Source organism: Zingiber officinale, chromosome 1B, assembly GCF_018446385.1.
Source record: "Zingiber officinale cultivar Zhangliang chromosome 1B, Zo_v1.1, whole genome shotgun sequence".
Classification (NCBI taxonomy): domain Eukaryota; kingdom Viridiplantae; phylum Streptophyta; class Magnoliopsida; order Zingiberales; family Zingiberaceae; genus Zingiber; species Zingiber officinale.
Window position 1 is genome coordinate 99,676,681 of NC_055986.1, and position 27,216 is coordinate 99,703,896.

Genomic DNA, 27,216 nt, shown 5'->3' on the forward strand with positions numbered 1-27,216 from the left:
TCAATCTTTTGCTTCAAATCCAAATAAGCTTTGTCCCTCAAAGCCACTTTCGACCGAACTTGGGACTGAGCTGCTAACAAACATACCTCTAGCTCTCTTTGGTGTGAATGATGTAGATCTAAAGCTTGCATAGCCTCAGTTAAGGACTTTTCCTTCTCCGATAATAATTGATCCCAGAGGGGAAGATCGGAAGCCATATCTCCCAATAAAATCTTTAGAGGAGAGTAAAGTAAGAAAGAGCAAAGGTTGATGTTGTAAAAGGTAGGATCACACAACTATTTAACCTGTTGGAGGTATCACGAGATCACTGTAGAGGGTGTCACGGGATCACTGTAGAGGGTTTCACGGGATCACTACAGTGAATAGCAAAAGGGCAGAAATAGACTTAGGTCTAGTCAGTCGGCTACACCTCCTTTGACTAGTCTTGAAGGGGAGGCTAGTGATACGGGTTATGTTAGATGAGCCGAGTAAGTGAAGGAGGGATTTAAGTCTAGAAAGATAGGAAAGGGATATCGTCGGTCAAATAAAGGACGAGCGATCACCTCTGTGCTCATATATGCTCGGTCGGGCAAAGCCCGCCTGAGCACAAAGGCATTTAGCCTTATATAAGATTCTCAGCATATCACCGCCCGACCACAGGCCGAGAGAGCGCCTTCGTGCTCATATATGCTCAGTCGGGTAAAGTCCACCCGAGCATAAAGGTATTTAGCCTTATATATAACTCTCAACATATTACCGGCTGACTGCAGGCTGAGAGAGCTCCTCCACACTCATATATGCTCGATCGGGCAAAGCCCGCTTGAGCATAAAGGCATTTAACCTTATATATAACTCTCAGCATATTACCGACCGATCGCAGGCTAAGCAAGCACCCACGTGCTCATATATGCTCGGTCAGGCGAAGCCCGCCAGAGCATAAAGGCATTTAGCCTTATATATATAACTCTCAGTATATTACCAGCCGACCACAGGCCGAGCGAGCACCCACGTGCTCATATATGCTCGGCCGGGCAAAACCCACCCGAGTATAAAGAAAAGATCAATAGAAGATAGTCCTAACATACGCCTGGCTTAAACAACCAGCCGAGATATATTTAACAGGAGGTGTTTTGAACAGTATATGTGACCGGCCTGAGTGACCAGCCAAGACATATTTAACAGGAGATATTATGAACAATATATGCGGTTGGCTTAAACGACCAGCTGAGATATATTTAACAGGAGATGTTCTGAACAGTTTATGCGACCGGCCTGAGCGATCGGCCAAGACATATTTAACAGGAGATATTATGAACAGTATATGCGACCGGCTTGAATGATCGGCCGAGATATATTTAACAGGAGATGTTCTGAACAGTATATGTGACCGACCTGAGCGACCGACCGAGACATGCTTAACAGAATATTTGGCGGGAAATATCTTCTAGAAGTTTCTTCAATTATGGTGACGTGCCCCCAATATAAATATAAGTCATAAACGATCAAAGGGGTACATCTGGAGTACAGAAAAGATTCCTTAAAAGATTATTGCACGAAGTATAGAAGATAACTTCATCTCCTAACAAATTCTAATGAACCGGGGACCACTTCACGGCTACGGAGGTCACGTGAGGTGGTATAAAAAGGGGGATCTTCTCCATTGGTAAGGTATGCAAATTCTAGCATCAAAACTCTGTTTCACTTCAGTTCTTCTTCTTCCATCTGTGAGAGGAAGATCCCCACGCTGGTCTTAAGTTACTAACACTTTGTTGGTTTGTCTCACTGTGTGTAGGAGTGTGGAGGAGTTTCTTCAGATCTTCAAAGTTCATGTTCATTAGAGGTCATCGTCATTTGTCAGAACCAATGCTCATCTCTGCAGATCTCAGACATGATCACCTATGAATCAGCAGTAGGGATTTTGATGTATGCTCAAGTATGTATGTATATGGATCTTACGTACATTATGGGGATGTTAGACATATATTTGACTAACCCTGGACTAGAGCATTGGAAAGTTGCAAAGAGGGTTATACGGTGTTTGTAAAGAACGAAGGATTACATCTTCATATATCGGAGATCATGTCATATGTAAATCATTAGATATTCAGACTCCGATTTTACTAGATGTTTGGATAGCAAGGGATTTACCTCAGGTTATATCTTTATGATGGCAGGAGTGGTTGTATCATGGAAAAGTGTCAAACAAATGTTAATAGTCACTTTCACTATGGAGGCAAAATTTATAGTCTGCTATGAAGTTTCCAACCATGGCATATAGATGCGAAATATTATCACAGGTTTACAGATCATTTGGGGCATTGATAAACTATTAAAAATCAACTTTGATAATAAAGTTGTATAATTGTATTCCAAGAAAAATTACAGTTCGTCAAAATCTAGCCACATCAACATAAAATTTCTAGAGGTTAAAGAAAGATTTCAGAATAGTCAAATAATGATAGAGCATATAAGGACAGATTCCATGTTAACGAATCCACTTATCAATGGCTTGTCACCCAAGGTATTTCATCAACATGTGAATATGGGGGTTCTTCCTTTTGATGAAGTATCTATTATGTAGGAATATGTAGTTTGTGTGATGCTCTATATTCATGAACACATATTTTGACTCATTGAATATACTATAGAATTTCTATATGTGTGCATGATTTTAACTTTTTCTGACATATGAATATCATATTTACTATTATAGTTTTCCATTTAGTTTTTATAAATATGATGTGGACTCTATTTCGAGTCATAAAGTTGAATCATGATTTACCATTGTAAGACTAACCCAAGTGGGAGATTGTAAGATTAAGTCTACATGAGTAGACTAAATAAAATTAAGTCCACATGAGTGGCCTTAATCTCCATAAAATGGGCTTACACTTGATTAATTCACACACAATTAATTGTCATTAAAGAAACTAAACCTCAATTAAGTGATCTAGTGCTTATTGCATATAAAGAGAGTTTGCATTAAATGGATGTGGATTTAATGTGTAGATTCATTAATCCAGTTAATTAACATTGATGAATTATTAATGAGGGATGGATTTTATGATGGATTGTCCTCATAGGTTGGGCCGAGTATATAAAAGAAGAGATGTGATTCATTTTAGAGCTTATTGAATCATGCTCTCTTTCTCTTGATTCTTTTCCCTCATTGAGAAGGGCCTTCAATTGTCGGCTCAATATTGTGGAAAACTCTCACTGCATTTGCAGGATCTTAGCTTTGGCAACAAGTAAGAAGCAATAGTCATTTGTAATAGATTTAGGTCAGCTATTCGCTAGCTGTTATTTTGATTTTCAATATTGGTTTAAAGATTGATGATAACTAGATCCTATTGTAAATATATTCTTTTGTTCATTATTGATGTATTATAATTCTAACCATTCAAAATTCGGCAAAGATGTTTGGGATACACTTTTTGACCATTGTTGTTTAGTTGTGCTTAAATCTTCCGTGACCTCTTTGCTTGTTCCACATTCTTCTGTTGAGAAATGGCGACATGTTTCGCTTTCATCTTTGGAGCTCTTTAAAGTTGTTTGGGTTACCATTTCTGACCATTGTTGTGTAGTTGTGCTTAAATCTTCCGTGACCTCTGTGTAGCTGTGTTGTTGGGCAAAGTTGTTTGGAGTACACTTTCTGACCATTGTTGAGAAATGTTGACTTGTTTCAGATTCTTTATATGCAAACTTTTCATTCCTTCAATTCCCTTTCTCCTCGGACAGGGGAGGAGCCCGAGAAGAAGGTCGGAAATGGAGCTGTGGACGAGGGTAGGGAGGGCAGGCAGATGGAGGAAGGATTGGATTGCGAGGCGGCGAGGGAGGAGGAAACGGGAGGAACAGAGATTAAGTTAGTTAGTTACGTCGATACCGAAATTGTATATCGTGGTATATCAGAAAATTCATATCCCTAATATAATTATAATCAATTCAACTATAATTAATTGTAATCCCAGTTCATAAAAGGCAGTTCAAATCTCCTGTTCCTAATATCACCTATCCTCGTGTCTCACTCATCGTCCCAGCCCACCACCGGCAGAGGTCATCGCCCCGATCAACACTCATCTTTAGGAAAGGTGAATTCAAGGGAGTCACCATCGACACTATCGGCACCGGATTCTCTTGCGGAGCAAGAATCCTCTGTCACTTTTTGTCGACCAGAGGACGTCAAGCAAGGAGACAGCGGTGAACGGCTGTGTCACTTTTAGTGTCACTTTTTGCTTCACGATTTAATTAATTTGTACCGGCACCTAACTAATTAAATTCCAGGCGCGCAAAAATGGAAATGGCTGAGACTGAATAATCAGACAACGTAGATTTATAGTTTTAAATTTTTTATATGAAAACAAAATTAAAGCGAAGATCCGTTTTCATGAATTCAATTGAGCTTTAATGTATAGAACATTTGTTTTACAGAGAATACAATGAAATGCTCCATTTTTATTTGTATGAATTATATATGTGCATGATACATTAGAAATCATCTCTAAAAGACTAAAATGTCTCACTCACTAAAACTTACTTTCCGAAGATGAATTTATAATCTACAGAAATAAATATTCCTAGAGTTAAGTTAAAAGAAAAAACAAGGAGAATTAAAAGAAATGTCCGAATTGGTACGCCAATCTGGTAGCCCCTCCAAATTATTTTCAGTTCTTTTAACCGAACTGATTAATTTTAAAAATAATCCATCCAATCCTATAAAAATTTTCTATCGACTGTCAAAGTAAATTCAAAAAGCACATATTAATACTATCAAACGGATTAACCCATAACGAGACAAACGGATTAACTCATAACGAGACGGCCGATCCTCCAAAACCTATCATATGACAGGGTGGACATATCATGTGACAGGGTGGACAGATCAACCCATGACAAGACGGCCGATCCTCCAAAACCTATCATGTGACAGGGTGGACAGACCAGCTCACCATCCTAGAGGATTAAAAAATCTCTAATCCAAACCCACAGGCTAATCTTGTAATTACAACAAACTACCCCTCAACAAGTACTGCAACCATTCCTCATTATAAGTCAAAAGCTCAGCAGACAAATTCTTTTGTATAACAATTCTGCAAATGTAAAAAATTAGCCTACATTTATACCATGTCAATGAAGTAATAGTGAACAGACATATTTAAGATTTTATCTCCTACGTGCCGAAACTTTTTTCAGAACACCAAATCTCAGTTTTGAAAAAAATATTGTTATTTCAATGCCGAGAAGGATAACTCCGTATCCGCATCAAAAGTAGCTGGCTCATATACCACTGTGCTAGAAACTGAAAAATCAACCTCGTAAAAGGAAGAACAAGGATCAGAAATTTTTTCAGAACCCAAATTGACTGGAGGCTTGTCAATAGTTTGAATCTGCTCAAGCGTCTCTATAACTTTTTGCATGGCAGGCCGGCTAGTAGGATCCCAGGTAACACAGCTTTTGGCAAGCTGCACTGCAAGAACTGCTGCTTTTAATGGGTATTGTCCATGGAGATCCGGCTCCATCAATCTAGTCAGAGTTTTATAATCTAAGAGACATGAATCAGCAACTTCTTCATAGTTGGGCAAAGTTGTTTGGAGTACACTTTCTGACCATTGTTGTTCAGTTGTGCTTAAATCTTCTATGACCTCTTTGCTTGTTCCACATTCTTCTGTTGAGAAATGTTGACTTGTTTCACATTCATCTTTGGAGCTCTTTTTGATTGTGAGGATTTCATATGCCTGCTTACCGGAGAGCAATTCCAGCAACAGGATTCCAAATCCATACACATCAATCTTCTCATTCACTTTGCCTGGAGTACAATAAGAACAAATGGATACAATGTGATTAGTCAAAAGTTTTATTCTGCATGAAGAGACAGCACTGGTATAAAGCCTAATAAACAAGAGTGGAGGAATAAATAATGTCATTGGCATGAGAGCATATGGAAGACAATGGGACGGAGTGGCTTTTTCAATAATCATAATCATGATTATTACCATCGGCAAGATATTCAGGAGCAAGATAACCATAGGTGTCACATACATCTTGTGAGAGAAAGGATTGCCTCTCAGTCGGACCATACATAGCCAACCCGAAATCTGCTAGCTTTGGATTGAATTCCTTTGGGGGGAAATGCATCAGAAATAAGAATTATCCAAAATGAATTGGATCCAAGAAGTCTAAGAAAGAATTATATACATACAGAGTCAAGAAGGATGTTGGCAGCCTTTATATCCCTATGAATGACATGTGCTGTGTGTAAGTATGCGAGACCTCGAGCGATGCCAACTGCTATCTTTACTCTCAGCTTCCAAGGAAGTGGCTGGAAACGTGTTCCTGCTCATGTAGAAAAGGTTGTGACTTGTCATCAAAACTGACAAGGACAAGAGATATAAATTTGGCATCTCTAATGTCATGGCACAGAAAAATTATCAAAAACTGAAAGAACATAATTATTTGCATTAAGCCACAACATTGGTTTCCCTCATCTAGTTAAAGATAACATATAATGGATCAAGGATCTCAACAAAGATACTCTGAAATAGGTGATCTTTTAAGCTCCCTTTAGGAATGAACTCACAAACAATAATATTTTCCTCCTTGCAATAGCCCAACAGTTTGACAACATTAGGGTGTAACAAGCACCCTCGATAGTTTAACTTAGCCTGCAAAAGAAACATGAAGGGAAAAAACTCGTTTAAATATTTTAGGCAGTGAATGTAACAATGGATAGTAACAATCAAGCATATGAAGTATGAAAGCTATACTCCATTATGTGATTAGCTTCCAGAGTTGATGCTAAATTACAGTAAAGAACTCACTTTTGAAGATCAAAATTAAATAAGAATCAATATGTGGCAGCACTTGATAAAATACCAACGGAAATTTGTCTCCAAAAAACTATGAAACGTAGTTTGATTTTCCAATCTCTACTGTTGGGATGCACAAATTCAGCAGGATCATTGAAAATAACAACTTAAATTTGTCCCCAAAAACTGTGGAAATTATTCTATTTGTTTCCAATTCTACTGTTGGAATGCATGAATTCATCAGTATATAAATAACTTAACACTTTGTAAAGTAGAATATACTATATAAAAATTATAAGATGGAACATTTGTATACAATGGAATCTGAATAATAGGTACATGTTTGAACTTCTTGTGAATTGTGACAAGTATGCTAAGCAAGTAACTAACAGAAGAATTTGTTGCATTTGCAATGCCGCAGTCAGTCCAATGAATAAAATGATAAGTCTACTGAGCTACATTCTTAAATAAAACAAATTAAATCAAAATAGTATCTAAATCTATTCACTAAAATAGGTATCAGCAACTACCTCAAACTGCTGTGATCCATGTTTAAAGGTATAAACTCGTCTCTGGATAGCAACAGTCATCTTAGATGCCTTACTTGCTCTTTTCTTGAGGAAATAAGATCCACAACTCTCTCCTTTCAAGGAACTATGGTCAATCAAACCCTTGTAGACCATCACATATCCTCCACTTCCAAGAAAGTTAACGTTACTGAAATTCATAGTGGCACTCCTCAATTCCTTGAACTTGAATTTCCGAAGAAATGCATGACCGATGGCAAGTCTATTTGTAGTTGCAAGTAAAAATCCTGCATGAGAACTGAAATGTTAGGTCAACTAACTGTTGTATTCATATTTGAATAACCACTTCAGTTATACATAGTGTACAGGATCTTCCCAGCAAGCTACTAAATGGTATCAATGCTTGTTCTGCTCACCCAAGATGCAAATCAAGTGGTTGAATGCGCACGCAGAAAAGTAAGTTCTTGTAAGCATGTATACAAATCAATGGATCATTCATATCAGAATCCAGTCTTGAATTGAATCAACTACAACATGATTTAAATGATATCAGATCCAATGAATTGAGTGAACTCACAGCCCAATGATTCAATACAATCAAATTGTGGCAGATGGCGTGTTTTATATATGCCTTATCAGATAGGATCCAAATGGAAACAACTAAAACATCTTTCTAATATATTAGCCTTGATTCATCTGTGCAAACACAGATCTCCATAAAACAAAGTTGAAATCCCAAACCCAAGGTTTGGTAGTGTAGGCAGATGTTTTTAGTGAGCATTAATATGTTGCATGATTGGCATGGCCATATATGTGTCTTACCCTAAGTAAGGCAAACAAAGTAGTGAGGTTGCTAATGTTGATTAGCTAATAACTATTCCCAAAACATGTTTATTAGGTAATCACTATTCCTAAAATCCCCAGCTTAGTATTTTTTTTTTATGCAAATAGGATTGAAACCCTGACCTCCTACTCTACTCTAATAACAGCGTAATATCAAAATTTTAAACCCAAATTAATCAAATTTAGATTTTGTTTAATTAATTATATTTTTAAATAAAAAATAATTAAATTAATATCTTTGTTCGGTTTATTCGATTTAGTCGGTTTAATAGAATTATAAATTTTAAAACCGAAATTGAACCGAATTAACCAAAAACCGAACTAAATTTTAAAAAAAAAATGAAAACCGAATTAACCGAATCGAATTTCTAAATTCCGTCGGTTTGGATCGGTTAATTCGGTTTTACCGAATTTTTGCTCACCCCTACTTCTTGTTGCATCCAAAGCAGGTGATGTTTACCTTTGTCTTGTTGGATATAGACTTGATCATCTTTTGTAGATCTTTCTAGGTGAAGTTTTCCTTCTTTCTAGTGAACATCTTCCTTACCATGTTCACTAGTTGTTCTTCATCTGATTCTAAGTCAGACTCGTCTTCTGACTTGAGTTTGGTTCAGGTTTTTGTCTTTACCTCTTTAGTAGAACCTGCAAGGAAAGTATACCTTTCTCAACTTGTTTTGAATTAATTTGCCTCGAAACTTTATAGGCATCTACACAATGCGTTTCGAGGAAATGAGTTTAAGGCATACCTTATTATGTCTCTGTTGTCTAGCTCATGACCAATCAGGTGAAGTCCGTTGAGGATGTCCTTGATTCTTGCGTGAAGTTGGCTTATGGTTTCTCCATCCTGCATTTTTATGTTAAATAAACTATTAAGTAATAAGTTTCGTTTAGTTACCTTGGAATCTTTTGTGCCTTCATATAGCTCAATCAGTTTGTCCCAAATTCCTTTGAATTGTCAAAAGGTCCGACTCGGTTAAGTTCCTCCTTGGTCGGCCCATATTAGAGGGTATTCAGTGCTTTCGAGTCAACTTGGGCCTTCCTCTTCATTTCTGGGTTTCATTTTTCTGGGTCGAGGAGCACACTGGTTGCATCATCTATCAGAGTTGTGTACCCTCGTCGAATGTTGAACCATTAGTCGATGTCAGTCTTCAAGTAAACCTCCATTCTCCTCTTCCAGTATGGAAAGTCATCTCCGTTAAAGAGTGGAGAGCGAGCGGTATTGTATCCTTCACTTTAGTCATTTTGGTTCTTGCAAACAAAAAAAAGAACGACAAGAGAAATTTCCAAAACTTAGTCTAGGGGTAAGTAGTGCAGTATAAAGATAAAGAAAAAACAAGAAAAAGAAAACTCTTTGCTCAAATTTATGGTTGCACAAAAATTGTGCACCTTTTGCTCTAATTCCACTGGGAGGGTGAATCACATGTATTTAAAACTTTCTCTTTTTCGATTTTTAACACTCAAGTATGCAGCGGAAGAAAACTAAGTAACGTAAAACAAAAACACAATACGCAATCGATTATGTGGTTCGTAGTCCAGCGACTACTACTCCAAGGTTCCTGCCCCCTTAAGACGTTTTCGTTGCGCAATCCACTAAACCATCTTCTGAAGAACCTTCAGACAGAGATAACAAATACAATAATGAAAAAAATATAATAATCTACACTTTCTTTATGCAGTAATAAATAATTAACAATATTTTAACTTTTACTAACACTTGTAGTAATTGAAGATCGTAGCTCGAGGTCAGTGTCATTCTGACTATAGTAGTTAGGCATAACAGAGTCATAGCACAGCAATAGTAGGAAGACAATGTAGCAGAATGAGCTTGAAAGCTTGTAGAGAATTGTGTAAAGAGTTGTGGCCGAAATCCCCCCCCCCCCCCCCTCATACTGCATTAGAGGCGCTTCTAACAACCCAGAGCACCTTCATTCAAGCTGATCTAATTCAAAAACTTAGAACTTTATCCTTCTGGGGCACCTCCAATCATCTGAGGGCACCTCCAATGCCTCAACCCGAGGCGCCTCCAATAACCCGAGACACCTCCCGTGCTAAAGTTTTATGCTCGGCTCTTATCTGCTTGGGGGGCCTCCCGAGGTGCCTCTAACACTTTGCTCAGGGCGCCCTCCACCACTCGAGGCACGTCAAGTATTGTTCATCCAAAGTTTTTTTTTCTCCAAGCTCCTGTAACACATGTTAGTCCAAATAACAAAATTACCTGCAATACAAAGTTAGCACAGATGTAAAAAAATATATTTATGAATTAGATCCTGTCTTACCAGGAATCTAGTCTTGGTCTCAACTTAAATTTTCAAGTTAAATCTAAGTTGGACTAGCGTCTATCGTCCCACTTGGGACTTGTCCTCCACTTACCATTTGTAGACTTACTTGACTCGACATCTAACCCAAGTATTCCCGCCAGATGCCTCATCTGAACTTCAGCTAGTTGTCAAGTCCTACTGATTCAACTGGACTTCCTGCCAGATATCAGGTCCTCTCTAACTTATCTGGGCTTCCTACCAGTTATCTGGTCCTTCTGACCTAACTGGACTTTAGCCTGGTATCTGGTCCTCTAGATCTGTTAAGTTTTTAGCCTGCACGCTTAGTCAACACATTAGATCACAACAGGACTTAACTTTGAACCTTTGACAACATCAAAATATAGGTTCGATTAAGGGACTTAGAGCTGATCCTTGATATAACACTATCTTTATTGGAAATGCTCCAGTTAATCCGTGTCTTTACTCTAGTCATTACATCCTCGTACATATCATTAATTAGTTTAATATCTACTACACAAACATCTCTCTATTCTCCATATAATTTCTCTTAGGATTCTATTATAAATTTTTTCGAAGTCAATAAATATCATGTGCACATATTGCTTTTACTCCTGATACATTTCAATTAGTTGCTTAAGAAGATGTATAGCTTCTATTGTCGACCGTCCAAGTATAAATCCAAAATTGATTTTCGATCACTGTCTCCTTCCTTAATCTTTTTCTATTACTTTTTCCCAAAGTTTCACGGTATGACTCATTAATTTAATACTCCTATAATTTGCATAATTTTATATGTTTTCCTTATTTTTATATAAGGGAACTAGAGCACTTACCCTCCATTAATCATATTTTTTTTTATTTTCAATATCATGATAAATAATTTTATAAGTCATTTAATACCTTGTTTCCCTAAGCACTTCCGAACCTCTATTGGAATATCATCTAGTCCAACGACTTTTCCATTTTACATTCCATTTAAAAGTTGTTTTACTTTTAGAGTTTGAATTCTATGATAAAAATTTAAATGTTTATACTTATTTCACCTACCTAAATTACCTAAATTGGTCATCTAAACCTTCATTAAAAAATTGACGAAAATATCATTGTCACTGCTCTTTTATTTCTTCATCATTTACTAGTACCCTATTGCATTCATCTCTAATACATCTTATTTGGATAAAATCTCTTGTCTTGTTCTCTCTCACTTTAACTATTCTATAAATGTCTCTTTCCCCTTATTTTGTATCCAATTTTTGATATAACTGTTCAAAAGTTTCATTTTTTTGTTTCATTCACTTTTTAAGCATTTTTTTTTTACTATTTTATATTTTTTTAAGTTTTTCTCGTTTTTACAAATATATAATTCCTTATAAGTTGTTCGTTTTTTCTTTTAATTTCTCTTGTACTTTTTCATTCCACCACCAAGATTCATTTCTTGGTGGTGCATGTTCCTTTGACTCACCGAGTACACTCTTAGCTACTACTTTCAACTTTGATATCATCTTATCGTATGGCGTATTAGAGTTATCGTATATTTCACCTAATGTTTGTACTCCTACCTTCTCCTTACATATATTTTGCTTCCTATCATTTAATTTTCACTACTTAATTTTAGGAGTCGTATATATTTTCCTTCTATTGATCCTATGATTGAGGCATATATCTAATACTACTAACTTATGTTGAGTAATTAAGCTTTCTCCCGGATGACATTGTAATATTTATAAATCTTTCTGTCCTCTTCCTAACCATAAGAAAGTTAATTTACGATTTATTATTCTCACTTTTGAACATAACTAAGTGTTCTTTTTTTCATAAAAAATATATTAGCTAGAATAAGGTCATATGCTATCGCAAAATTTAATATAATTTTTCCTTATTCATTTCTTGTTCCAAACTCATAACCTCATGCGCCCTCTCATATTCCTCATTTTTCACTCAAACATATCCATTTAGATCACATCCTATTAAAATCATTTCATTTGGCGGAATATTTTATCTAGGTCATCTCAAAACCTTGATTTGGTATCTTCATATAATCCTACTTAGGTGAATATATGTTAATTATGTTAATAGTTTCATTCGTTACTACTATCTTGAGAGCTATAATTTTATTCCCTTTCTAACTACTCCTACAACTTCACCCTTTAATGAACTATCTACAACAATACCACTCCATTTTTTTATTTTACTTTTTCTCGTGTACCACAACTTAAAAATTGAGTTCTTTATCATCTTTGCCTTTTAGTCTACCCATTTTATCTCTTGTACGAACAAAATATTAATTCTTCTCATAATCATCGTATTTGCTACCTCCATTACTTGACCAGTGAAGTTCCTGTGTTCCATGTTCCAAATCTTAAACTATTAATTTTCTTATAATATTTGTTCTTATCCAAACTATATGTGAGAACTCTTGCGTATTTAACACTACACTCAAGTTCTCATGGAGATGTAGCGGTCTTTACCGATACGTTACAGTCGGACCCTACAACGCGTTCCTTCCAGAAATAATTTAGCTTTTGCACAATAGTTTAATAGATCTATTCATTGAACATTTGCCCTAATTTAACGTTGGTTGGCAACCTAACACAATCCTCCTCATTTATCCGACCATGAGGAAAATTGTTGCACCAGGGTCATAGGTGAGAATGAAGATAGGTTTGAAAAAAATAGCAAAATCTAAGCTCATTGAACCAATAAACTTAAACTAAGAAAGTTTCTCTTGTCCATGGATCTCTTCAAACGAGTTCCCACACCATCATCAAACCATATTTGTCCCACCTATTTTGATCCGTTACATGGATTTTGTCTCTCAATTGATGCAAAGTTAACAAAGATAGTATCAAGCACCGGCAAATATGTGGACCGAATTTAGATTTTGGAGCTCTACCACCACTTGCTCAGCCACCCTCATAATGAATTGGATATTTCTGAATCAGTAACTCAAACTATACCCAATTTGCATGATAAACATCCTCATTGACCTTACTCATACTAGTTGATATTGGTTATTTGATTTACGTCTATTTTAAAATGACACTATATTAAACTGAAACATAAAATTTACTAGCTAGTGATTTTTTCTAACCCACACAAGTAGCTATATGTCATTTTTTTTACATTTCAAAATCAACTTAGAACAGCTTGTTTTGTGTCTCTTGCAGCCATTTTATTTAGGCCCAATATTTAATGTGGTTAAATGATTTTTCACTACCAAAACCCCAGGAAAAAAAACACCTACATGATACAAATTTCCAACTATTTCACAGCAATTGCTAAACAACACTGCTTGCCTTGAAATACTTCAAATGCTTGTTCAAGTACATAGTATAAAAGAAAATTTTCAAGTATGGTTGCTTCATACAAAAATCACCTGAATTAAATAAAGTATCTTGCACCTTCTTGTCTAATTCATCCGATTTATTGACACATTGTTCCAGCTTGATATTTTTTGTTTGTTCCTGAGAAATTAAAATATGAGAGCTAATGAAAAACAAGAAAATGACAAAGGAATAAATTGATAATTTAAGATTTTGTTGTGGTATTTAATGAAATAACAAATCATTGCATTAGACTGACATGTTTCAAGCATTTTTCAGAATACAATTCATACATCTAGTAGAGTTTCAAGCATTTGTTTTATATTTATATTCCATTTTTTGAAGTTGACTAGAATCAAACTCTACAGGCAGAAGGATCAATTTTACACAAACAAATTCACTTTCTCCCATCACCTTCACAAAACGTGCTTACCATACCTTAAGTAAAATTTAGAAAATTTTAGAAAGTAACTAAAGCAGAAAATCCATACTCGGTTTCTCTGAATATCCACAAGAGTTATGAGTGGAATAAGGTTCAAGTATTCAGTAATCTCAGAGTGTGCAGTCCTGAATTGCTTAATAATTTTCCATCCCATGGCCAACAGATACAGATAATTGCAGTTGTGGCAACTGTGTACAAGAATGTAAGACCTCCTCAGTGCATCCTCCAAGAGCTCCAATGGTTCTCTAGTAGAAGGATGCTTCTTGAGCTCTGTTATTCTGATCTGCTCCAACAGGTTACCAATCAACTTCAGCTGCTGTGCAAATTTCTGGCAATTTTTCTTGTGGCTGCGTGCGGTTGAGGCAGCCTTTACTATCATGCGGATGAGGCTGACAGCATCTAAGCCAGTCAGCTGTGCAACATTAGCTGCATCCCCAAGGCCCAATAACGCCATTGCCTGCAGATAAAATCTCAAACATAAGTTTTAAAAGTTGAGCTTCCAAGTATGCTGAATAAAACAAAGCAGCACCAAGGAATTAGGCATGTGTTGTAAAGAGGAAAACCTGAAGAAGTGAATTCACAGCCAAAACAAATTGTTCAGCTTTCTGACTTGGGTTACCACTTACTAGTTGGGTCTGAATAAACCAGGGAGATCCTGCTGAGGCCTGCTAATTGGTAGATAGCTTGCAAACAAGCCCCGTGGCAAAGGGCTTTCTTATCACTTGGATGAAGGTTGACGCTTGTTAATAATTTACTCACCTCCATGCTGACTTACCAGACTTTGGTGTCCCTACTGCTTCCTAGGTCCTCAATCGAGTGGATTGGGGGCTTTGTAAGAACTTCTTCTGGCAGCATGGGCAGGTGAAGCTGTTGGCAGCCAGATTTCTTGCTTATTGGGATCAGGTATACCTTCCTCATTCTTGGAGAGGTGGGTATTCTGAATTTGTCCCAATCTATCCTCCTGAAAATGGTGGTGGAAGCTCCTATTCTCACCCCTTCTTAGGAAAGCAGTGATGAAGCATCTTCTACATAATTGTACAGGTTGGATGCTGGTGCAGATCACTACTGGTGGTCTGCCTTATGGAAGGGCATCTTTGAGGTCATATGCATTTGTGCTTTAAGGCCAAATCAAATCAGTAATGAGCATAGTTTTTCATCCTGGCATGGTAAATGGTTCCAGTGCTGCTACCTACAGTTTACCTTTCTTGAATTGCATTTAGCTTGTTCTAGCAAGGGTGTCATGATTTGGAGCATCTCCTCTAACAGTTTCCTACTTGGTCTCTCCTACCACCACCCAATGGAATTTTCTCTCATTTCAAGGTCTTTTATAATCAGCTTCCCTAATCACTAGCAATACTGATGATAGCACAGTTTCTCCATTAGATCAACCTACTCCTCTCATCCTTCAATGGCTATCAGCACAAACACTTGCTTTACTCATCTGGTCTGGAAGTCATATACACCCCAAATGGTGCAAATCATCACATGCTGATCTTGCACATGAAAAGTTGAATATAGTGTTATGGAGGAAAGGTTTAGTGGAGCCTGGCATGGAGTGTGTCATATGTTATATTGGCTTTAATGAATCTCTCACTCACCTGATTTACCATTGTGACTTTGATACACAGGGATGGTTGATTCATTCAAATGTTTTCCAGCAGCTCTTTCAGTCAGAGCAAGCCAGATTTTGATTGTTGGGTTGACTTATTCTGTATATTGGAACATGCTTCATTATGAGCCTTCAACACATGCACACAAGCTTGGATAAGCTCCATCTGGCTAAGATAAATGATGATATTCTGAAAAAAGAAGGCAGTTCTAGAGGATGTCTAACCTCATTAGCAACACTTTCTACAACTGTGGTTTGTCGGACTGCAGGATTCCCCCCAAACATATCAAATTGTATTGGTTTTTTTGGTTGGGAAGCATTGCAGACCTTCTGATTTCCCCCAATCAGCAGGATTTTGATACCCTGCTGATTACATGGTCATTTTATATTAACTCTTTTTTAACACTGTTTCCTACTCACTAAGTAAATCTCAATAGGGTGAACTATGATTCTCCCTTCTCTGCTTTCAAAAATAAATCAACAAATAGTGCATCAGCCATGGGTTGAACTAATGCCTGTTTAAAACCCCTAATACTGATTTAAAAGTCAACATATCCAAGATGGGCCGACAACATCCTAATGAGTGCATACATATGTTGGTGCAATCGACCTCCAAGGTTTCAATGTTCAACAAATATGTTTAAGTATGTTTAATGGAGTCTGATCATGGGAAGTCCTAGTCATGGCTATGCAAGGGTGGGAAGTCAACCGAGTGACTATCCTAACTGCGGTTAGACAAAGGAAGTCCTAGTTGCAGGGTAGGCAAGGGAAATCTTGGTAGATCGTGGAAGCTAGGTGGATTGGATAGATCTGAAGGACCTGATCTCTAGGTAGTCGAATACTGAGGCAAGAGAAATCTCGGTAGATCGTGGAAGCCAGGTGGATTGAGGACCTGATCCATGGGTAGCCAAATACTAAGTCTTGGTGAATGAAGCCAGGTGGAGAAAACTCTAGGGGTGGTAACCTTAGGTTCTGAGTGAAGTCAGATGGTGAAAATCCTAGGGGGAGATAACCTTAGGTAGCGAGAAGTCTTGGAGGAGTGAACTCTAAGAAAGGTTGATCGAACGATCGACCGAACCAGCAAATCTCGATAAATTTAAATTTAGGTTTACCAAAGTATTCTATATTACTATTATTGTTGTTGGCTAATGTAGTATTGCAGCAAAAGTCTTAGTGGATAAGGCGATCAGACACTGAGCAGGCAAAGTCCAAACAGGTCTGGAGGACTAATGTTTGGCAGGTAAGTTGAGGTAAGTAACTGGAGGAGTGACAGTGAGGTCGTGTTCCTAAAAGGAACAACCCAAGGTAGATCCAACTGAAAAAATCGGGAAGGTTTCCAAGTTGAGATCTAGACAATTGAACTGTCAATTATTATTACTCATGCATTAGATATATTATTACTGTGCTAATATCTGTTTTGCAGGATTACTGTCTAACACTGTTTTGCAGGTTCGGCCTGATCGGTCAACCGAACCAAATGATCGGTCGACCGAACAAAGCCAACTCAGAGCAGATATCAATTCAGATCAAAACATAGCAGGGTCCGATCAAAGCTTGATCGGTCGACCGAACCAGAGAATTGGTCAACCAAACCCTGATGACTCGGCACAGTTCAAATCGAGCAGAAGCAAATAAGAAAGAGTGACTGATTGGTTGATCGAACCAGGGATCGGTCGACCGAACAATCATCACTTAATGGCTCATTAATTCTAGATCTCGGCGAACAGGGAAGGATCTCTGCTCGGTCAACCGAACAACGGGATCGGTCGACCGAACACTTAATTGTCATTAAATGCCGAAAATCGAATCAGCATCAGATCTCAGCGAAGATGGAAGGGAGCTGGTTCGGTCGACCGAACCCAAGGATCGGTCAATCAAACGTCGACGACTCTTATAAAAGTGAGCTCGAGGTCCGAGGCTGGGTAATGAAATCAGATTTGTTAAAAGTTCATCTCTGTGCAAGCTGCTGCTCGTGCTACTACTTTTCTACGCATCCATCTAGTAAGCTGTTGTAACATCCAAGAAGTATCGATCGAGTTGCATCTTCTATCTAAGTAATCGGTATATCTATTTAGCTTGTTTTGTACTTAATCTAAAGTAAGATAGTAGGTTATTACTATCTTACTCGTTTCATTGTACGATCTACTTCTCTCCGAGATTTTTGGAGAAAAGAATTTTAGTGGATTGCCCGACGGTGCGATCAAGGATTGCGGGCCTTGGAGTAGGAATCGACCAAGGCTTCGAACCAAGTAACCGAACCTGTTCTTTATTTTCCGCTACACGACTTTGATTTAAACGAATAAAAGAAAAGTTTTTAAAAACGTGATATTCACCCCCCCCCCCCCTCTATCGCACTTTTTCGATCCTACAACATACATATAAATATACTAAATGATTTGATATGCTCAAGATAAAGCCAAACTAAATTAGAGTAAAATTGAAGTTTACCAAGGTGACAAAAGGCGAATACGCTCGCCCCCAGCGCCTCCGCCAACCCGTCCTAGGGCCAACACAGAGGAGGTAAATCACGGGCGGCTACTAGCCTTTGGAATAGTGACTAGTACATAAGGGAAGTATTTACCTCGGCTTTGCCAAGATTCGAACCCCAGACCTCATGGTGGCAACACCTCATGAAAATTGAAGTTTACCAAGCATCTACCTCTTGTTGTTTTGAAGTATAATAGGAAAGGCCTTTGGGGTAATGATGCAGTGGTAAAGTATCTTCTTACTTTTTCAAACATCTAAGTATCAAGTTAACGGATGAACCAAAGAAAACTGGGATGATGGGCCGCCACTGGAGCTCCGATTTATCCTGGTGATTGGTAGAAATTTTCCATGGGGCCCTACCGGTCACTCAAGATTAGTATCAACTGAAAAAAAATATTTTTCTTATTTATTAAATGAAGCATCTGCATGTCAATAGATAAACAGATAGTTGGGAAGTTGCAAGAGTAAATTAGAAGGGAGGAAGCTGAATACAACGAGTGACAAGTATGTAGTTCCTCTTACCAGAACTAAGGCACAGGACTGACAGAAATTGGGGAACCCGGTGGACAAATCGTTCAGAAAAAATTAAGAATCTCCCTTTCTTCCTGATTCAACCATTCGAGAACCTGAATTACAAAGAGAAACATAGGGGACTCACTTTCCCCGATCCCCGATGAAAAGTTAGCTTCGAAAACCTAGGTATGAAGAAGCCGACCCCGATGAAAATTTAGGATGCCCCAGTCGCGACTACTTGAAGTACTTCCAAATCTAAAGTTTTAATTATCGAAGAGCCTTTATCATAGTCGATCGGCCGTAAATTTCTATAGGCTGATAAGGACGTAACATGAGAAAAGTCAAAATCTCCAAACAATTGCAGTTATTAAAAATAAGTATCATTGGACTAAATTGACCAGTTAAACAAAAAAAAATCTATTCTAAGTAAACAATGTAATTCGTACCCACGGTGCAACTGTATATAATTAATCAGATATTTACACAATTGAAATTAATTTTTGGCAATCTTGGAACGTTGACTAAGCTGGATACCTCAATTATCAAAAAAAAAATAATAATAATAATAATAATAATAGTAGTAGGAATTCGCTCGTCAACTCAAAATTCCACTTATAATTCAACACCGTCCAAAATACACTGAAATTGAACGTGGCCCAATAAGATGTGATGCCTGAAAAGGCCCAATTGATTGAGAACGGCCCAATTAGAAAATCGTCGAGAGGCCTCTTCCGATAGCAGAGCGCAGAGGAAGCCACACTTCGACAGCATCCATGGCGGCTACTCCTTCCGCCAGCAAATGCTTCCTTGTCACCGGTCCTCCCGTAATTTTTTCTCCAAATCTGCTGTTTCTCTACTTTCTGTTGATCTCACGGTTTCTAGATTCGCAGGGCGTGGGGAAGACGACCTTGATAACGCGGGTTTTTGAAGCTCTGCGAGCTTCCCATCCTCAGATCACAATACAGGGATTCTATACTCGTACTCATCTCTTTCCTCCTCCATCTTCCATCTCCTTGCCCTCTCTCTTACCCTTCTTTTTTTGTTGCTTTTGTTTGTGTTTTAAGTTTTCATTTGGTTTTCATGTGATGCAGGCGAGGTGAGAGAGGGCTCCGACCGGGTCGGATTTGAAGTCGTCACCTTGGACGGGATGCGCGGCCCTCTGGCTTCCTCCAAGATCTCAAGGTTTGTTTGGCCTCATGTTTTTTGCTCAATTGCTGTTGCATTGGTGTTACAAGTGGTTTGAGATAGTGATGGTGCGAATGAGTTTGCTTAATTCTTGATGAAGTAAAATGATTTACAATAATACATATAAGAATAGCTATTGCACATGGAACACACTAAGTGATATCATTTCCTTTGCAAGTTTGGAAAAAGCATACTAGCATTTCAATTGAAAGCACTCTATATATTATGTTAATAAACAAGCTTGATAGATTGATTTCATTTTTTGGTTTAACAAACATGCTTGAAGAAAGCTGTGCTTAGCTTAGCTTAGCTCATCTACAACCTTACTTAGATCCATATTACTAGCACCAATTAGTTAAGACTCACAACCTCTTGTTTTTGCACATCATGGGAAAACGGCACTAATGGGTACTGTTGTAGACATTCCAGAGGGAGTGATCCAATATCCGTTGTTCATTCTGGTTATGGCTGTTTTTTCCAATCTGATTGGGAATTTGCTTAACAGTGTTTTTGATTCATGATCTAGCTGATCATGCTACTGGGCGAGATAAATATTGAATTTGCTGCTAGTGATGTTCTCTATAAGAGTTCGTAGGAAGAAGTCCTTAACCTAAAAATTCTAATGTTGGGACTTGAAATTGCCCCCTTTTGGTTGATCTTCATAATTAACAGCCTTCAATGTTGGATACCACGGTCTTGTGCTAATTATCTTTAAAATAGCAATTTTTGGTTCAGCTAGTATATATACTTATAATGTTTTTTGTTCATTTATCTGAAATAAAGTACTTAATTATTAAGTGAATATGTCTTATAACATATAAAAAATATTGTTATTTAATAGAATAATAACTCTAATATTTATACTTTACTAATTATAGTAATTATACTGATGGTATTTACTTATCAAAAATATTCTTTAACTCATCTAATCTTATGCTATTAAACAATGAATTATATAATTTATTAAAAACAATTCTTTATGATCTATCCATTTTTAACATATTTATACTAATTTGTATTTATTTTATTTTATTTTTGTTAAAATCTTGATTAGATATTGAATTCTTTGGATGTTAATATTATGTTATATCATAAAATTAGATTTAGATTAGTCAATTTAAATATTTACATATAATAATATGTAATTTTTAGAATTATCTCAAAATTGATTTTGGAAAGCAACTTATTGAAGGAATTCGTCCATCTACATTGAAAAAATGACTTTAGGAATTCAGTGTTTCAAGTAAAAGCACTTTCAACATAAATTTACCTACCACTTTATTTAACACTTTTTTTTTTGTTGCTTCTGCCTCTCTGTGTTTGTAATTACATAGTTGATATTTTTCTTTTTATGATTCTGTATTTTACCCTAGTCACTCCATGTTGTTGTAGTTTCTTTGGGCATAATTAACTTATATTTGTAATTGTAGCACAGAGTCCCTTAGATGGCCTACTGTTGGAAAATACAAAGTGGATGTTGAATCATTTGAGTCCTTAGCGTTGCCTCAAATGCAGGTTAGTCGAGATTAACACTTGTGAATTGCAATTCGGGCATCGATAGTGCTTATGCTATGACATACACCTACAGGTCAAAGGAGGAACCAACCTCTTCATAATTGATGAAGTTGGCAAAATGGAGCTATATAGTTCTTCCTTTTTCCCTGCTGTTTTGAGAATTCTTGATTCCAACGTCCCTTTCTTGGCTTCGATACCCATACCCAAGTTCGGGCGAGACATTCCTGGAGGTACAATGTAGCTTTTCAATTGCAGCTTAAAGTTCATCTTCTTCTTGGTGTTGCTAAATAAATTTTGGCTGAATTTTGTCATATTTTTTAGATCTGTTTGCTGCTTTTGTGATGTGCAGTTGCAAGATTGAGGAATCATCCTGGAGCGACTATTTTCACATTGGATCCAGGAAATAGAGATGCCATGAAAGACAGGATATACTCTCAAATTGTTGGCCTTCTACAAAACTAAATGTGCTTCCACTTCTTGCTGGCTGAAGATGATATAATTTAGATGGCGAACGAGGTCTTGGTACATATTGATGGAGAATGGACTAATAAGTGAACCATTTTGATGGGAAATTAGTGATGACAAATGATACAATTATGTTAGTTTTGGGATAAATGCAGCACGAATTTTTGGATTTCGCTCAAACGTTTCAAGCGTATTTGATTTTATTTTGAAATAATAGGTGATGTCTTTTCCTTTTAAAAGTAAATTTAACACATTTTAAAACACATTCGGTGATATTGTTTTATATTTTTTTAATATATATATATATATATATATATATATATATGATAATTTTAGTTATTAAATTTCACTTATTTTTTCAGGTCTTGACAATTTTAAATGTAAGGTTGTGGAATCAATATTACTACGGGGCCGAGCTGTCTGACTCTGTTACCAGAAAAAGATAATATTTTTAATTACAATATACACTGAATTTATTATAATATTTGACACATGTAGCCGTTTCTTAGTCGATCATAAAAATTACGTTTAGTAAAAAAAAATCTTTCTGAAAAGAAAAGATCTCCGTTGTGTATGTCTAGTTTTTGGATGGTGTTTTATATAATAGGAATAAATAAATTAAGAAAAAGGAAATTTACATCCGCTTCCATAGCATAGTGGTAGTGCGTTCGCTTCGTAAGCGAAAGGTCGCGAGTTCGATCCTCGCTGGGAGCTGCTACTTATTTTTCTATTCCATATTTTCTTTTTAATTTCTGTATTTATCCATTGTCTGTCATGCTGACCTATGAATTGCGCATGCCTGATCAATTCCACGCGGACCAATCCATTGGCACGACTAATCGCAGTTGCAGGCAACTCTGGCGCCTTCCGGCCTGAGTTTTTGTAAAAATATTTTTTAATTTTTTCTTTTTAAATTATTTTAAAGTACAAAGTATTTGAGAATGGAAGTCAAAAAATTAATATATGGTAAAATTGATGAATGCTTACTTTTAAATTTAATTTTCAGTTAAATGATAATATCTTTAAACTTATAAATTAATTTTTTTAATTATCTAAATATAATTTTGATATGCTATTTATTTATATAATTTTTATTATATTTAAATATTGTATCAAAATTATTTTTTTATAATAAAAAAATATATAAAATTATTAAAAGTAAAAAATAAAAAATGACAAAATTTATATAAATATATAAAAAATGTATAAAATATAAATTATATAAAAATATAAAATATTATTTAAAAAATAAATATCGTAAAAGTGTGGTGATAATTATGTAAAATGATAAATTTATTAAAGTAAAAATGTAGTGATAATTATGTAAAATGAATAATTTATTAAGAATATAAATGTCAACTTTTAATTTTAGATCATAAATAAAAAAAAACAGAAACAATAAAAGGCATCAAATTCATACTTCAGTTGAGTAAGAGTTATAGAAGCTAAAGCGAAAATTGATATTTCCAAATACTCAAAAATACTTCTATATAATTAGAATCTAACATCTATCAAACACTCCCTAACCTTACTCTAATATTGTTATCCTGAGTTGGAGTTTTTTGTTTTAATTAATTTAGACCCTTATGAATCCGACTAATTTTTGAGATAAACGACCTTTTCCTATTTTGAGATAAACGACCTTTTCCTAATTTGTCATGAATAAATCCGAAACTAGTCGCATTAATTCACCCAGTAGTAACATCCACAGTTGAAAATCTATTATAAAGTCGGTCCTTACCCTAGTTAGGTTTCAAACCGTGATAATCTACCAAACACCTTACCGCTAAGACGAGCTAAAGATTGCATTTAACACAGTAGAAGGATGCTTGATGGGGCATCAAGTGACAAAAACATAAGAGTTTACAAAAAAAGGTCGTAGTTTTTATTTATCGCTTGAATATCATTACAAATGACTATTTAGAGGGTGCTTGATTGTTGTTAATTAAACCGGTTGCTAATGTGGTAAAAAAGTAATTTGCTCATCCCAGTATTCCCGTCAATCCGTCCCTAGACAAACACGAAGGAGGTAAATCACAAATGACTACTAACTATTAGTACAATGATCAAGATATGGGAGAAAGATATGTTCAGACATGTTGAATTTCGACGTCATGATCTAATATGATAACATCACATTTCATGATCACTGCACCACCCACGGGCTTAGTGCACGTGTTACTAGTGCACTTCCACCAGGTTTCTCATTAAACAGTCAAGTACCAACTTAGTGCAAACTGTGGGAGTACAAATTTATTAATGATAATATTCTTCCCTTACAAAAAGGCAATGTATGCTTGTGTTTGTTGCACTTTGAGCCTGAAAAACAAGTTTAATCCAGAACATTTCCACAAGAAGTGACTGTTCAATTTGCACAGAGATCTAACATCGTATTTCCTTTGGGCTCCATTGAAGTTACAGATTACAGAATTCACAAAGAAAACCGTTTGCACATGATTTAGAGCAACTGCGGATGTGTAACTTTACCAACTTCTGAATGCAACTTGAGCTTAAAGTTCCACTAATGTCCATCTGGGTTTCTGTTCCAAGATAAGTACGATGGATCTCCAAGGGTCCTGCAATAACAAGTGAATCGACTTGCATGAGTCGCTAGGTAACATTGAACTTGAAATCAATCGGAGTAACAAGTCTATTAGTTCCGAGTCAAACCTTGTTAACCTGATTTTTGCTTGTCAACTATAGAAAAATGTATTCATTGTACTGCTTACCATAAATGCTAATGACGAGCAAGATACTTACCTGGGCTTGAGCAGATAAAGAACTATGAAGGCTACCGCAAGAAATATGCAGAGGCTGCCAATTGTAAGATATGCAACACCAAGGAAACCATTCTTCCCACCTATCCATGAGGTAGTAGAAAGTACCAACCTCTTCTCCCCTTCAAAACTGTAAGTGTTGTAGTTGTTCTCTATTGTCACTGAGATTTGTTCATTGGCTGCGAGGTCTCTCTCAATTCTCCCATAGAGTTTTCTAAACTGTGGCAAGGCAGCTGTCCTCATCCAAACAATGAGATCTTCTTGCTCGCTCAACTGCAAATTTTATTACAATGACCGCTACCAACTTGAATACAGCAAATGATACAGAAATCAAAGACAGAAAAACACTTACAGGTATGCTTTCATTGAGCTTGGCACCTCCTATGAGACCTCCCTGCTGGAAGTTTTTAGGGTAGACATCACTGCCAAATTTGTGATCTTTGTCACTTTGCCAGGCGATGTTTTTCTTGTTCACCTCGATGACTTTGCTTTGTGTTGCAAATGAGTATGTGTCATTGAACAAGCTCCAAGCAATGAGTCCACATGGAACAATAGGAGACCCATCGGGAGTTGTGGCTTCAGGTGCACAATTAGTTGTCTCTAGCTCATATGCCTTGCTTCTTAGTTGCTTATCATTTCGGCTCTTAACATACCTTAAATTACCATATGATTGTAATTATGACGCAAATTATATTCCCTTTATACATAATTATAAATATGTTTTTATGAGAAATACAAACACAACGCCCCGGTTTATGCTATACTCATAATAGAAATAACAATGTCGAAAACAAGTTAAGTATAGTGATACAATGAGTTTCACAATGCTTGGTTTGATGCATCAGGTATAACTTGTTAGTTATTTATCAGAAGTTGGAGGCTTTAAAAAAATTAAAAATGAGGAAAAATAGTGACTTTTGAACCAAAAGGAAACAAGCCATTTATTTTAAAAAAAATGGAACATAATAAGCCATTCTATGTTAACAATCTTAGAAAAAGTTAACTCAGTGTAGAGAAAAATCTAATCGAGAGGGACCTAAAAGATGTTTAAACCTGCGATGATTCTGATAGAAGTTGTCAAGCTCATAGTAAATATGAACAGGAGCCTTCATATTTTTAGGCACCTGAAATATGAATTGCTAATCTTTAGTACAAAATTCTTGCCCCCCAAAAAAAAAATTACGTCACAATTGATCCACTCACGTTAAAAGTTGTTGTGCAAGTTTTGTTAGTCAAACTGCTTTGGATGAATGCAAGTTTGTCATCCTGTGACTGCTGTGGGATGCAGTCTATGTCATATCTATAAACTATTTCAACCACCTGTATTTAAATAAGCACCATTAACTCCAGTTTCTTTGAAGGATGGAAACATAATTAACCTACATTTCCCGATGCAGACAAAGAAGCGAGTCCAATTGGGATGAAGAGAACGCCAATGAGAATAAATGTCGATATTACCTGCAACATGAAAAATGAAAAATCTAGATACTCAGAATGACAACTCAACCTTTCTGTTTAAGTTTAAAGGAATCCTCACATTTACTTACAATTGTCGGGGTTAATAGAGGTTTGCAAGCAGGAAGCTCCTGTTGTGTAAATCGTGAATCTAAGATTTTGAAAGTATTCAATGTCAATTAAACATGAGAGACAAGGCAATTTAAATAAAGGCAAAGGGGGTGGTTTTATCACAATGCTACTAATTTTATCATGATGCATTTTAGCTTGAAATGTATTTATTCAATGCACTTCTTGAAAATCAATGCAATGCCGAACGACTAAATTCAATAACAAAAAATAAAGACAAAAACAAAAAAGTAATGCCACAAAATCCTCTAATGCAGCCTACAACACAAAAAATAACAAGAAAAACTCTATGAAGAACATTAGCTGCTTTTAGATTTATTTTTCTATTCAGAATTTCAGATAGCAATATGTTGGGGGGTAAAGTTTATAATAGGCTTCTAGAATATGGTAAAGATGAGCAATAGGAATCAAAATGCATGTCTAGGTGATATGTACGGCCTTACAACAAGTTCTTCCAATTTATTCTCCAAAAAGACGACCTTTTAATCCTAAACACATCGATCCCTAGGGTCAGTCCAATCCTTCTTAACGCGCATTGCTTATGGTCCCAAATGAGATGTAATCAATCCAAACCGTGTAAAAAGGGAACAAAAGGGAGACTTACAATTGGGTTTCTTGGACTTCTTCCTCCGTTCGGTCGCCCCGTCGGTTTCAGGCGTGGAATCCCCCGTTGGGTTCATGGCAGAGACGCAATCGAGCAAAAGGGGATCGACGAGAGCGCAAAGGCGGAAGAAGGATGGAGGAAAAAAAGCGAGGAGCGCATTGAAAAGGCGCACCCCGGAACCGATGGGAATCCTCTTGATGCGGGGCAAATGCGCACTGCATGGTTTCTAATTTAGCCAACGAAAATTATATGCACATTCAATAATTTCAGGGGTACTTTTC

The 27,216-nt window shown here is 36.5% G+C and overlaps 3 protein-coding genes and 1 non-coding gene across 10 annotated transcripts; 2 read left to right on the top strand and 2 right to left on the bottom strand.

The window, feature by feature from the left end:
- Nucleotides 1-5,036: 5,036 nt before the first annotated feature.
- LOC121970181 (probable serine/threonine-protein kinase PBL18) lies at nt 5,037-19,077 on the bottom strand. 7 transcript variants are annotated; one of them, XM_042520729.1, is made up of 11 exons: nt 18,988-19,053; nt 18,815-18,897; nt 18,387-18,648; nt 18,254-18,305; nt 14,246-14,653; nt 13,808-13,895; nt 7,313-7,596; nt 6,509-6,638; nt 6,176-6,309; nt 5,970-6,093; nt 5,037-5,782 (listed from the first exon to the last, which is right to left on the bottom strand). In XM_042520729.1, exons 3-11 carry the CDS (start codon nt 18,419-18,421, stop codon nt 5,202-5,204), a joined length of 1,836 nt encoding a protein of 611 aa, XP_042376663.1. In that variant the 5' UTR covers nt 18,422-18,648; nt 18,815-18,897; nt 18,988-19,053; the 3' UTR covers nt 5,037-5,201. The 7 variants fall into 7 exon arrangements, with proteins under 7 accessions (XP_042376663.1, XP_042376653.1, XP_042376644.1 ...); XM_042520719.1 differs by having other exon boundaries at nt 18,387-18,675; XM_042520710.1 differs by having other exon boundaries at nt 18,387-18,675; nt 18,815-19,075.
- A 466-nt stretch (nt 19,078-19,543) lies between these two features.
- LOC121981426 (cancer-related nucleoside-triphosphatase homolog) lies at nt 19,544-22,209 on the top strand. Its single transcript, XM_042533978.1, has 6 exons — nt 19,544-19,629; nt 19,696-19,783; nt 19,897-19,987; nt 21,421-21,505; nt 21,579-21,735; nt 21,855-22,209. Exons 1-6 carry the CDS (start codon nt 19,579-19,581, stop codon nt 21,965-21,967), a joined length of 585 nt encoding a protein of 194 aa, XP_042389912.1. The 5' UTR covers nt 19,544-19,578; the 3' UTR covers nt 21,968-22,209.
- A 403-nt stretch (nt 22,210-22,612) lies between these two features.
- TRNAT-CGU lies at nt 22,613-22,684 on the top strand. The gene has a single exon. It is a non-coding gene; the product is annotated as a tRNA-Thr (tRNA).
- Nucleotides 22,685-24,339: 1,655 nt separating this feature from the next.
- On the bottom strand, nt 24,340-27,150 carry LOC121970215 (putative ALA-interacting subunit 4). Its single transcript, XM_042520771.1, has 8 exons — nt 26,936-27,150; nt 26,295-26,353; nt 26,131-26,205; nt 25,951-26,067; nt 25,801-25,871; nt 25,100-25,400; nt 24,731-25,020; nt 24,340-24,546 (listed from the first exon to the last, which is right to left on the bottom strand). The coding sequence occupies exons 1-8, from the start codon at nt 27,009-27,011 to the stop codon at nt 24,492-24,494; spliced, it is 1,044 nt and encodes a 347-aa protein (XP_042376705.1). The 5' UTR covers nt 27,012-27,150; the 3' UTR covers nt 24,340-24,491.
- Between the last annotated feature and the right edge of the window lie 66 nt (nt 27,151-27,216).